This window comes from Ips typographus, linkage group LG1 (genome assembly GCF_016097725.1).
Source record: "Ips typographus isolate SLU linkage group LG1, UJ_Ityp_2.0, whole genome shotgun sequence".
NCBI lineage: Eukaryota > Metazoa > Arthropoda > Insecta > Coleoptera > Curculionidae > Ips > Ips typographus.
In genome coordinates this window covers 9,517,776-9,532,053 of record NC_138422.1, presented here as the reverse complement: position 1 = coordinate 9,532,053, position 14,278 = coordinate 9,517,776, and the positions used below count along the sequence as shown (strand labels likewise).

Genomic DNA, 14,278 nt, shown 5'->3' with positions numbered 1-14,278 from the left:
TGGAAGGGCAAACAGGGCCATTAAAACACATTTTCTTATGAATACATAGAGTTTTAGCTTAAATTTAGTAACTTTCTAAAGATTTTTCGTTGATATTTCACAAAAGGCCTGCCAAATATATAAGAAAGTGTGTTTTAATGGCCCTGTTTGCCCTCCCAAAAGTTTCAATCAGCTGTATTTGACATTTCATTGGAGTGCCTAATACTTCCAAGTCCTTGACTAACACTGACATTGACTAACCTAACCTAACCTAAAAAAATTCATTGTTATAGACCATTCCAGAATGACGTCATCGACAGTTTAAATAGGCGCCGCCATATTTGTTGGAGGTGATTATTGTGTATTTACTTTTTTATTCAAAATTCGTATACTATTCAAATGATGTTTAACTAATTAGCAACATTTTAAGTTTAGCAAATATATTTTTGTACCTCAATCTGTAAATTTATATGAAACAATTAACTACTAGATAGATATGTGTCAGTAAAGTGATTAGCTATTTTAATCATTTTACATTTAATTTTTGCATTAACAAATATTATTACATGTAAAATTGTAGGTTTTTTTACACACATTTGACTATAATGTGCCATTCTTTGATCAATTACTTACAAAATATGTATAAACTAACATGAATGAAAAAATCTGACCATCAGCTGAAACTGCTTGATTGATTTGATGATTTCATAAAAATATTAATTTTCTTATGTAATCAATGCATCAGTCCTGTTTTTGTATTACTAGCAAATCCCAAATCATCTAAATTAATTTTTTTATGGATTATTTAATATATTTTCGGCATTTTTACTAATTTTAAGTTTATGACGGTCTCTAAAATCCAAAAAATAATCGAGATACAAGTTTTGTTACAGTTTCCAAAAGAAAAAGTAAAAAAGTCGAATACCTTGGAAACAGTAATTTTGCAGAAATGTTTATTGGACCAGCTTTACACCTACTTACAACCGGTTAAATGCGATCATAACTAGCAGAGCGTTAGCTTCAAATTTAACAGTTTTTCTTTTTGTTTTTTGAACACCCTGTCTGTGTTCAATCATATTGTGGTTAACACGAGGTGAAAAAGCAGTTCCAGACAAACATTTTGAGCTTTTTACAATCGCTGAAACCCCAAAAATGGCAAAGATATCTTGGAAACGGTTGTAGTTAGGGAACTTTTGCAAGAAACCAAAAATGTTCAGAATGCAGCTGCTAATCATCAATTCGATCATATGGACTGAATAGTAAATAATAGGTACTAAATTATAAAAAATCTTGTTTTGTGGAGCTTTATTTAAAATTGGTCAAATACTAGTTGCTGGTCAATTACTGGTGCCGTGCTCTACTTGATAGTACTGAAATGTTAAATATTGCTTTACATTACAGTTTTAGAGTTAAAGTAGGTATTTGTATCTACAAATACCTACCTGAAAAAAAAACCTGATGAAGAATTTCTCCACCAAAACATCATCAAATTATATCAATCATGTGCTACATGAGCATAAAATATGTATTTGAAATAAGGAAAAGATGTAGATCTCAGAAACTGCATAAAACTTGGTAACCGTGTCTTGAAATCAACTTGTCACCAAATTTGCCTACTTTTACCTAATTTCACTGTTGTAACTTAGCTATTAGACCACTCTGTATAGTGAGTGATGTGTGTAGGCAGCCAAAGTTTAGAAGTAGATATCTGATGGATATATGAAGAGCTGCACTGGGACGTGTGATATAAGTAGAGTAGAATTCTATTTATAGACTATATTCTAGGTGTCGGACATTCTATGCACAAAGAGCTAGAAAGCCAAAACATGGCGAGAATCCTACCGGTTTTAGCACAAAAGACTCAATACCAAGAATATGGTAGACAAATAGAATTCTACTCTACCTCCAATATAACTGGAGTCCTAGGGCAGAGTTGTAATCTGGACTTTGTTTATTTTTTAATCACATAACAAAGAAATCCGTAAGCTTCTAATAGAGCTCAGATGCAGAAGAATCTTAAAAAAGGTCTAGACAACCAATCAATTCATCAACCGGAAAGACATCACAGGAATCGAAACTCCAACTGCTAACATAAATTGTTAAACTCGTTTTCGTTTTAAATTAAAATACCTACGGGCACACACATATGTAAACTTAACGATTCTGCGGTTTCATGTGCCAATTTAGAACGAGGTTAAAACTCGTAAAAAGCGTCCTTTATGCGTCTTCTTCGAACGTCGTTAAGATAATTTAAACCGCTACAGTAACACACAAATCCCGGCCTGTACGCATTGAAATACAGAACATAAAAACGGAACTGTCTAACAAACCTGTCAAAGCGTCCGGATCCACGTTTCGTGTTACCAAAGCTGCTACGGTTTGTAGTGCGGGAAAGCCCCAAGCTGCCACGTGCAGGAACGTGGTTAAACCATTGAGTCTTTCGGTTGTCCATGAGGATGAAGACCTGGCAAACCACCATATGCAAAGGCAAACCCACCTGGAAAAAAAAACAAAATTTGACAAAATTTTGATTTGAGTTAAAAATCAAAAAAAAAATTGTATTTATTTTCCATCTATGGAGAGATGTATGATAGAGAAACTATAATAGTATAATATAACACAAACTGGTTCCTGAGAGGTTGGTGCACTTGGTGCTGTACTTTTATTTTGTATTTTCTCAAATATTTGTTCTAAAAATACCTAAAACCCCAGTTCAAACTATTATTGCTTTGTTATTTGCCTTTAACATTTAATTTTACAAAGTCAGAATACAAAACCGAAACAACTCTAAGAATAGAATATCCTCGTATATCCCGGGAAAGTAAACTAATCATATGCAGCCTTAAATTACCCCATCAATTTTACCAGGGTTTTCCACCTAATCCAGTTTTATTGTTGGTATCATGTTTGCTCGATAAGCTGTTTGTTTATCGACGTTAACTTGGTAATAATTTTATTGGGGGGTAATTTGATAAGCTTATTTAGGACCGGTATCAATTTCGTTCTTTTGCATGAATTGATCCGATTACTATATTATTTATTTAATATGCGGAAATATCAATTTGCATTTACTTTCATAACTATAACTTAATGAGAGATTGACATATTTGATATTTAATCACTATTTTTATCTAAAAATTCTTAACCCTAGATCTACTGTGCCCATTTAATACGAGTAGAATTTTTATCATTTTTATGAGGGGCAATAAATAAGATATCAGCTCGTAACGTTGTATATTTAAGTTAGTCTGAATGTTTCCTCAGATATAATGTTTCTCCTAATTCAGGCTTACTTAATGTTGAACTTGCTTGTTTATTGTGAAACAATGTTATTAAACACCATTTTTATTTTATTATTTTTATTACACCTTTTCAAGTTCTACAAGATAGCATTTATAAAAAATGTGTCTAAATAGTGTTAAATTTTTCCAGGCATAATAAAGAACTCTTCAAAATAAATTCTGTTGGTGGTGTGTACTAACAATTATTTATTCACGGATGTTAGAACTGGCAATAATATTAAAGAACATAAATTAATATGCAATTTTTTTACTCAGGAGCCGACACAAAAGAGCTGTGTTATACATTATGTACTTTTTTCTGTTCACATTAAAAAAAACAAAAACTCTTAGAGTCAAACAATCAGGTCAGGACAAGACGTATAGTACAGTGGCATCCAAGGCAACATAAAAGAAGTTCTGGTCGTCCACAGAAACGATGTATCGACGATATAAAAGAAATAGCGGGAAGAAAATGGCTCCAGATGACATCCGAATGGAATCAGCAAGGGGAGGCCTATGTCCAGGAGTGGATGCAAAAGGGCTGCTGAAAGAAGAAGAAGAAGAAGAATGAACAAAATAAACATCATAAAACTATCTCCGTAAAAAGAATACTGCAACCACACCTGAAGATACTGTCTCAAGCTACTTAACCATCCAATAATTTATCCGGACACCCAAACGAAAAACGAAGGTAGTTGATGAAGATCACTTCAGGAGAAAAAAAAACATTGACTTTACGGAAACTACTCTTTCATTTGGTATATAGCAATAGAAATATACAAAATGATAGTCTTGCTTGATCTGCTCATCCTTACTACCAAGACATCTTGCGTCCGCAAGTTTGTTAATTTGGCAGGGATACAATCTACAAATAGAATTGTTACAAAATTTATTACAAATTTCAATCAGATCAGATTATTATAATTTCGCTACAAGCACGACTGTCATTATCCAATATACATATAGATAACCCGATAATTCTGATCATTCTTTTGATTTTTACAGTTTCTAAAGTTCCATAAATCATTGACTTTATTGAAATATACAAGGTATCCAAGCAGCTAATTTGATAAATACGAAACACCATTCTTGGCACTCTTTGGCCTCTTTACTAAGTAAGGAATATTGTGTCTTATTAATCGAAAAAAACGAGTCATTTTTTATATCTCTGAAGATACCTCGTTAAACTGGCAACATGTTTAACGGAGGAAACAAGAGTCTTTCAAACCAGTCCTAATTAGTAAAAACTTGTCAAGTTGTATATTTAAAACATTCCCCGTCACATGACGGTGTGTTTAAAAAAGCGTGTTCTTTCCGGACTGTCGATTCTAATCATCTTGATAAATTGTTCGCTCTTTCGTCTCGTGTGCGTTTCAACATGGATAGTTTTTTTGGTAACGACAGAATTCACCTTTTGCAATAAACGTTTTCGAGTGTAGGGCCGCTGGGCATCATTAATATTCCTGAAGTATCTTTCGAATCTACAACCACGTATATAAGATGCACCAGGTTGCCGATCATTACACATAACAAATTAAACCACGATGCGGTATAAATATAGACAAGTCATCCACCGAAACTAGAGGGACGAGAAAGACTTCAGCGGTCGAGATAACGAGAAGCGTTACTTGCACGTTTCGGTTCGATGTTATTGTATTGCTTCTTGTCGATCGAAAAGATGTTTCGGAATGTTACTGGGAAATTGGATTTAGATTACTTGTTCCTTTCGTTATTATGTTTATTATATCGATGCAAAGCAGAAAGAACCGAGATAAGGCGGCGAACAGGCAACACGACATAGGCGTGAGAAGGCCGACGTGGATTAAAATCGTTTTTAAACTTGTTTGGGGTCTTGTTATGGAAACAGATTATGTCAATTATGCACTTAAATGACAGAGACGAGTTTGTAAACTTCGAGAGAGTGTGACGGTTAATGTGACTTCTTAACGTGTTACTATTTATTTCAGATAAAAAGTGTCAAAGTGTTGCAGGATGAACATTTTTTGTCAATTCATATTGAACTCATTCAGCTTGGTTTTGGAAGCAGAAAGTAATTAATTGCTGATTCAGAGCAGGAAGCTAAAATTTTCATTAATTTTCTTCTCGCATTGTTTTCACCAACTTTCTTGGCATTTCGATAAGAACGCTTGACATATTTGAAATAAACACATTCCGCCAAAGTAAAGGTCACAAAAAACTTGTTGTGACATAATAGCACGAAATGAAAAAACCATGGAGGCAAAGTGGTATGGTATTTACTTGAAAAGGTTGCGGTTACTCTTGGATGCTTTTATATGAATTTTCATTAGTAAGATGTATTGTCTGTTCAAGATTTTTTATTGTTAGTTGAAATAAAATGAAATCTTCAATAGCCTTTTTAGCAGCAGCTTTGCATGCTCACTGCAATTCTTAGATCGGTGTTGAAGAAAGTGTTTTTTCTAAGATTTTGAAAGACTTTTATTCAATCAATTTTAATAAATGGTAAATTACAAATTTTGTGTTTCTGGCAGTTCAAATTTTGACACCGCTTGCCTCCCTGACTGTATTAAGTTTTGAAGTGTTTTTCATGTTATTGGATAGGAAATTTAATGAAGATTTCAAAAATGTGCTTAAAACTGTCATTTTCTCACTCCAAGTGGGTTTGACAAGCAATTTTGTCCCTAACTGCCAAACTGTGCTCAAAAATTGGAAAAATCAGGGTTTAGAATAGTTTTCTTGCAGTATTCGATACAAGTAAACGGGTTTCTGAGATTTATGACAGGGGTCACGTGACTGCCTAGCTAAATTATCCTTCAAATATCTGTCCCTAATGTCAAAACTGGCAAAATTTGCAAGAATTACAGTTCATACAGTGTTCGAAACAAGACATGTTCCTGAGATTTATGACAACAGTAAATTACTGGTAAATTACAAATTGTTTAAAGAAAATATTAAAATAAACATATTAGATATTTGTCATAATTTAAACACGAGATAATAAAGAAAAGTGACTGAAAATGCCATTGTGTTAGAAAAAGCAACTTGTTCATAAAAGTTATAAAATTGTTACTCATTTGGTACAAGAATCAGTTTGTCAGAAAAGTTTTACTTTATTCTTCTCTTCATCTCTAAAACTATAAATAACAAATCAAAAGAACCTTGTATTGAGTCTTTATTTTTCAGTATTTTTAACAATATTGACCGAAAATGACTTTAATGAAATTAATGACGGTGTCAAACAGGAAAATATCTTTCGAGCAAAATTCAATTAGACCCATATATTTACTGGTCAAATTGGAAAAATTGCTAAATTTCCCAGCCACAATAAATTCTACTTTTTCAATTTTTCTTTACCGGTAAAGGTAGTGAAAGTGATTCTTACATCTTTCAAAGTTTGTTTGTAAACACATGTAAAATGTGTTTTTCTGTACTCACATCGAATGGTTTGGTACAATTTCCTCACTTTTTATACGCAAATAAGTATTTCATTTAATCAATAACTTTAGTTTTGAAGTAATGAATGATTCAACGCCAGAAATTATCAATACCGAGCAAGTATAGCTTCTTATTACACCGATGCCCAATAAAATAAATATAAAAAGCACAGCGAGCAATAAATGTCTTCATAAACACGAAGTTTTATCGCGTCAATATAAATTTACAGATGGTAAACTGGAATTGCCTGTAACAATAAAAAGGGGGGCTTTCAATTATAAATCCGATGTTAAATTTAAACTCCACAACATCCCCAGACTGATTTTTACAAGCCAGTTGGTGCCATAAGGCATTTTATTTTGATTTATAAACAGTTTATGTATATGAGCCCCAAATTGGACATAAATATCGTAAACATATTAATTCGATGATTTAAATGATTCGGATGCTTTTATATGGTATACAGAGTGTCCCACAAAAATAGACATAGGATTAAGTCTTGACATCACCTATACAGGGTGCCCGTTTTACGAGCCTCACACTCAGTTATTTGAAGAGATACATAGAAGTTTAAATTGAGGCAAAAATGAGCAAATAGGAGTCAAATAAAATGCCGCTTTAAAAATTTAAAAATTCTTAGTATTTCCGGAGAAATCCGAAAAAAAACGAAATTTTGGAAATTTGTTTTTATTTTTTAACTGAAAACAAAAAACACTTTCCCATTGTCACTTTTCCTTCTCTACAACGAGACATTATCAATTTTGATATTCGACGTTTCGTTTTTTAGTAACCATCAACTTACACTTTTATTATAGGCGCCATATTGAATTTTTGCATATTTGAATAGAGCCTATTTTTCTGACACGATGTACCATACTTTTATGGTTCAGTCTTGAAATTTCGTAAAAATCACGAAAATTTTGTTTTTGTAAAGAGCGCTTTGAAAATGACATCGCAAAAATCCATCGATCGGTCAAATGACACTACCCACGTGACACTACTGCCCTTTGCAAAATAATGATCATGTGACAAACTGTCAGATGATGACACAAAACGCGCTCTAATCTTTATAAACTGTTGACTGATATCATGTACAATGCACTCTTTCTGAAGATACAATTTGTGATATTTTAGCTGAACTGTAACAAAAAACAAAATACATTTTAATAAGTAAAATTCTATCTAATATGGCGTTCCCAAAACAAAAACCTAAAAACTGATAATGGTTGTCAAAAACTGAGACTTTGTCATTAATGATAATGTTATATTATCATATAAATACCGTTATAAAAAAACAAAAAATGACACTGTAAAATTTCATTAATTTTTAGATCAGGAAAAAAAGTCAAATGGGATTCCGTGACGTCATTTAACAGTGTCACATGCTCATTGGTTTGAAAATGACTATGATGTCACGTGAAGAAGTGTCAAGTGACTCAACAGAAAATTGTTGCGATGTTATTTTCAAGATACCCTTAATTAAAACATAATTTACTTTATTTTCAATAAACTGCCAATTTAAACTATATCATATGCCACATCACCGTAATCAGAAAAAATAGCTCATTTCAAAAATGTAAAAATTCATTATGGCATCATTATTTATGATGGTAACTAGAAACCGAAACGTCGGAACTGAAATTTGATATTATCACATTGTAGAGGTTTGTTTTCAGTTATCTTATGAAATAAATTAGTAAAAATATAAAGACTAATTTCCAAAATTTCGGATATCTCCGGAAGTACTAAGAATTTTAATCGACTCCTAATTGCTCAAATTTAAAGTTCCTTGTATCTCTTCAAATAACCCTAGTTCCCCATGGTGAGGCTCGTAAAACGGACACCCTGTATATTACATACAGGGTGGTCTAACAAGATATTCGACACCCTTGCCTAACTACACTATAAATCTTGTTATGTTATGATTATAAATTTTGTCACATAAAGCTTTTTTCCTTATTTCTTTGAATTTTACCATCTGGTACATTCTCTCGAAAGTTCGCTCACCCCATATTTTAAAATTAATTTCCTGGACATTGTTGTATGTAAATAAACTGATGCCTATATGTATGGAAATTTTACACCTCCTGAAAATAACAACCCACAGTGTGTTACTATATAAAAATTGGTAAATAATAGCAATTAGCATACATAATCAGCGCAATCGAGCGATTATTCATCGAGGGTCGTCAATTTTCTCGAAAACCGTAATTTGTAACCTCTTATTTATTTTGGCAAAAAACGACGCGGAGTTATGCAAGCACCGGTCCCGTATATTTAATTAAACTGCAAACTTCCAGGTAAGTTTATAATTTTCTCGTTGGCAGGTACAACCGAGCTTAAAACTTAAACGGCTTTGGCCAGTCCAACGTGGGCGGCACGAATCTTGTTTGCAATTTCCATAAACATAAAGCCCATGTATGTTGGTAATCAAAGGTGTTTGAGGTTATAATACTCAGTAGTGTAATACAGGTTTCTTCTAATATGCACTAGACTAATACAAAATCGATCAAAACAGTATTTTCCACTTAAGTTAGATTCCTAAAGGTTCCTAAAATCTGCTCCAAGGTAAACATAACAATATAAGAGCAATGTAAATCTGCCTATTTTTGGAGAAGATTATACTGAATTTTGTAAAAAAATGAAAAAGGTTGTTTGAGTTTTGGGTAATTATGTCTCGTAATTGAACACTTGTACACCAATTGATATAGAAATAAGACAAACAACATTAAATAGTAAATGATTTTTCCAGAATCGTCAAGTCGTTGAGAAATGAATGAAGCGTTGAAAACCTCTGGAATAGCCCTCAATATCAACAAAGTTTTGGAAACGGTTGGAACAACCAGAATTCCAAACTTTGATAACAAAAAAAAATAGATATTGCTGTCAAAATTTTTTTGTAAAAAAGTAGGTTCCTATTTTACTTTGCCATATACATTTGTTTTAAAACTTGGTGGTATTAGTAAACTGAACAACACTTAGGGCACATTTGGGGTAATGATTTAGGAAAGTTTTCAGTTTGGCAAGCTAAATGTCTGATGATTTTCTCGAAAACTAGTTGAAACAAATTGAAAAAGGCCTAAATTGATTTTTTGAACTTGTAATGGGTTATACTATACTCATTAGGTTAAAAACAATCCAAATAAGTTTTCTTAGATTCTTGGAGCAAGTAAAATGTCTTAAAAATGTAATCATATTTTAAATCATTCTGTATACCTACGCATGCTTACGAGATGTTTTGAACACTGGCCAACCAAAATAGCTTCTTTCTTCCATAAATTTGTACCTTGTAATATTTATTTGTAGGCACACCACTACTAATACGACGTTTGTAAGGTAGGGATGGGCTTTTAGAGGAATAAAGAAGAAAGAAAAATTTAAAATTAATTGACCAGCAGTTGGCATGGATACTTTTTTTTGTGGCATGGAAACTTGGACATCCCTAAAGTACTAAAAATGTGCTGGCAAATTGTCCGTAAAGGAACAGAGCCGCAATCTACAACCAACCAACCAGGATAAGTTAATCAATTGATTTCGGATTACAAATACTCTCTCTACTGCTTATTTTTACAATACAAATCAACCTTCGTTGGTCCATAATGCTTTTTCCCTTAAAAAACCTTCTGATAATATTGGTGGTTAGGTTAGAGTGGATTTAAATGCGCTGCATTGCATTGATCTTCTAAAATAATATGAACTAAACAGTTTCCTGTCAAGTATTAATTACTAAATCCAATCCTATTTTAAACCGGATCAGATGAGTGAATTAAACATAAATACCAACCGACCAAATATAAAAAAATTAAAAAAAAGGAATCTCTCTTAACTTTTCTTGGAGGGTTGTGTGACAATTCTAATTACATGCTCAACAACTTGCTCCTAAAAAAGCTACCTGGTGACAAAAGGCAGGCATGCTAAGTGGCTAAAAAGTCAACAGCGAACACTAAACGGCTGTTCGTATTTGTCCAAGCAAATTGCTTTAACAAACACGTTTTCTTGAAAAAAAAAATACAGGTAGCCCACCCAGTATTTTTACTAACACAATATGGAATACGTAGGTTAGGCAATTTACATCAGCCTTCGAGTGCAAGTCCAATATTTGACTTGACACAAGTAATATTCGTGTCTTGGGTGCTAGCTGGTTGGTCTCATCTTTTCAAACTACGGTAAAGATTTTTATTATTTGTTCGCTACTCGAGTTCGATGTCATTAACTGAACGGATTTTTTCACCTTATGGGAACTACGAGTTTTCTCTTGTAGGCAAACACCATTAAAATATTTTTCTTCTCGTCAGTATAGGATACCATAATGACATAAATCTTCTTATAGACAAATTCACAGAAATGGCATAATGATCTTACACAAGCAGGCTAGTTAGATGAACAAAGTTAACGAAATAGTTTAATCAATTCAACGTTCATTAATCCATTGTTAAACACCAAACGTTAATGCCTTCTGCAGTGAACATAAATATTTACAATCAGAAAAAGACAGGGCCATGTGTTTGCTGGTATTTTTACGAGCTAAGTGTTTTCAAAAGCGACAAGGATAGAGGCAGAATATTAACATAGGTGTGACAAAGACACACTCAATGCATGACTTATAACCGAGCCCTACCAAGGTAGACGATTCATGATGAGATGCTGGTTATGAACCGGATGCTTCATGACGTGGGCCTACTATCTTCGTCATCTGTGTTACATAGTAAGTCGTATTTAATCAAGTACTTAATTGCTTTTTTTGAAAAATGCAAAGTTGTCAGAAACCAAAGTGCAAAAATCAATTTTGTGCAACTGAAAAAAAGCACATAGTTGCGGTAAAGTTGAATGGTCTTCGGACTGTAAACGTACCATTGGCCGTCATCAACCGTGGTCCAAGTTCAAGCATAAAAAAGGCGCAAACGAGCATATAACAAGATGCAGCGCGACAAAGAAGGAAAATGAGTAAAAGAGGTGCAGAAGAGCAATAAGGCGATGGACCAAAGCGAGCTAAATAGGTGTACCTTAATGGTCTTTTTAGCCCAGAACCCAGAAACCACCATTGTGTTTCGATTTCTAAAGGTGCTTTAGCAGTTTGGCTTCTACTGGTTTAAAGCGGGACGATAAAATAAATTTACGCCGTATAATTTTTCTCTTACCTGACCGTTACGGCTTTTACATACAATCAGTACTGGCTCACAGAATCACATAGCAATCAATCTTCTCTTCAAAACAATGACACTTATTTCAGACGTTGCATTTACATACGCATTCCCGTTAGATCTTAAGTGGTTTGAAAGGCGGTTTACACGAAAAGCTTTCCAGCTTATTAATTGCAACCAAATTCGAAACAGACATTTAATTTCCGACCAATAACTCATATTAATAACTCGCTGTCAGGCTTTATAGGCCCGTAAGTTGATCTTTTTCTAACAAAGCCAGCATCCACAGTTGCCTGTCTGGTTGTTTCTCTTTAAGGGTCTCAGCGGGACCGCCTTTATTTACATAGGAACATCCAAATCAGGACCGGACTTAAAGTCGGACAGTTTTATTAAAATCACTAAAAAGTGTATTGTATCCAGATAGAAAGCAGACAGAGTATCCCTGAGTTGGTGTCACACACTGTAAGAATGGACAGTACACCCAAAAATATGAGAAAAAGTTCCTATCAGTATACCCTAAAAGCCCCTTCTTTAAGATACAGGATATCAAACTGTTTGTCGTATTGGGAATAAGCAGGAAGCTTAGAAAATGCAGTTTCTTTAAATGTAAAAAAATTGCTGCTTTGAAACGTGTTCTAAAGCCTTGGAGTTTTCTTCAAAAAACCAAACGCTTTTGATGAAAATGATTTTAACTGTTGAAAAGTTGACGCAGAGAGAATGCCACATACAAATTCCTGCCAGTGCATTAAACAGAATATATGGTTGTTCCAAAAACGGAACAAGCAATGTGAAGGGTGAAGTAGATGGTAAAGTGTACCGTTATTCAGCATAACATTCAAACCTTAACGTCCAGCAGATCCTTATTTTAGATCTGTTGAACTTCATACGAGCAATGGTTTTACTGGTAAAGCAAAATTAACATTCCAGTTTAACACAAATGGTTAAACAAGACAAGTTTGTCAAATTTGGTTGATTGAACGAAGAATTTTAATCTTTCTTTATTTAGACAACAAAAGAAAATTTCTTCTTATCAACAAAGAAAAAGCATCAATTTGGTGTGAAACAATTTTTTCAGATAGTTTTTTCTGCAACACTAAGAAAAACAAGTTTACTCTGTGTTCTTTAATTTTACCGACATAGGCAGTTAATGGCGAATTCTTGGCACTAGATCAAACAATCAACCAAAACCATTTGTAACGCAACAATTCACAGCTTCTACATTTTACACTTTATTGCCAAAATGTCGGTTTTGAACTGTATTGATATCTCAACACTCAATTTTTACAATGCAAATAAAATTGCATTGCAAAAATAATTAGCTAAGCAAAGGGTGTTTAAAAAAACTCTTCGTAGATGTACCTATTACAGTGAATGTGGCTTAAGTTAAAGTAAATCATCTTGGATCACATTGCAAAAGATTACAATAATGATAATAATAAGATGGTCATAAAAAAAATCCAAAAGGATTAAGCTTGTGAGATAATTAAGCAGGTTATATATCTTCTTCTTCAGCCCATGTCCATCTAGTCCTAAATGTAGGTCACTTTCAATAGTTCCGTCTATCCAAGGCTGTCATCCCCACTATTTTTTTGTATTGGTGGTCTTCCTGCATATCTTTCTGTGGCTCTTGGAGGACTTATTTTGTTGGTCCATCTAGATGGGATCTGCCTTGCAGCATGACCTGCCCATCTCCACTTTAGTTCGGCTACTCTTCTCACAAGATCCGTTACCCTTGTCTTTCTTTGAATCTCATCACTTCTTATGCTGATTCCCAACATGGCGCGTTTAATGGCTCTCTGAGTTGTTCTGAGTCTTACTGCACTCCTCTTCGTAAGTATCATAGTATCCATAGTATACTTCCAGGTTGATTGGGATGCTTTGAGATTTTAGAATGTAGCATCTTATCGAATGCTGTCCAGCTAAGTCTTGCTCTCCGGGATATTTCAGTTTCCAGTCTCATGGCGTGGTCCAGGTTGTATGCCATGATGTATTAGAGAGCGTGGCCTTCTACAGTTATTGCTGTCTCTTCAATGGTCATTATTTCGGTTTTGTTTAGATCCATCTTTCAGTTCTTCCAACTATCTCTCAGCTCATTGATGTCATTACTGATGACAACAATATTATCAGCAAAACGGAGGAGATTCAGTCCAGTTTAATCTACATTGATACCTAACAATGAGATTTACCTCAACAAAAGAGATTTTGAAGAATATTATGAAACGAAATATTGCAAAAGTTGTAAAGAGATGCAATTAAAGGCACTCCACCAACAGAGAGAGCCTAGGAACACTGTCAACAGCGTTTTCGAGCGTACTATTGAACCTGTTCAAAATGTTCCTTGAAGAAAAGGTCAATCGAAATTTATCTGCCAACTAACAGCAGCAGTGTGTGTTGAAGACGGGCCATGTTAACTCTAAAGAATCTAATCACACACTCAGATCCGCCACTTCAATCAGTGGATTA

The 14,278-nt window shown here is 33.8% G+C and overlaps 1 protein-coding gene across 1 annotated transcript in view; it reads right to left on the bottom strand.

The window, feature by feature from the left end:
• The window catches only part of LOC145732277 (frizzled-4-like), a 41,317-nt gene that overhangs the window by 8,283 nt on the left and 18,756 nt on the right, over positions 1-14,278 (bottom strand). The window contains exon 4 of the mRNA XM_081984432.1: positions 2,310-2,476. Within this exon, the coding sequence (XP_081840558.1) occupies positions 2,310-2,476 (167 nt within the window). The remainder of the gene's footprint in view (positions 1-2,309; positions 2,477-14,278) is intronic.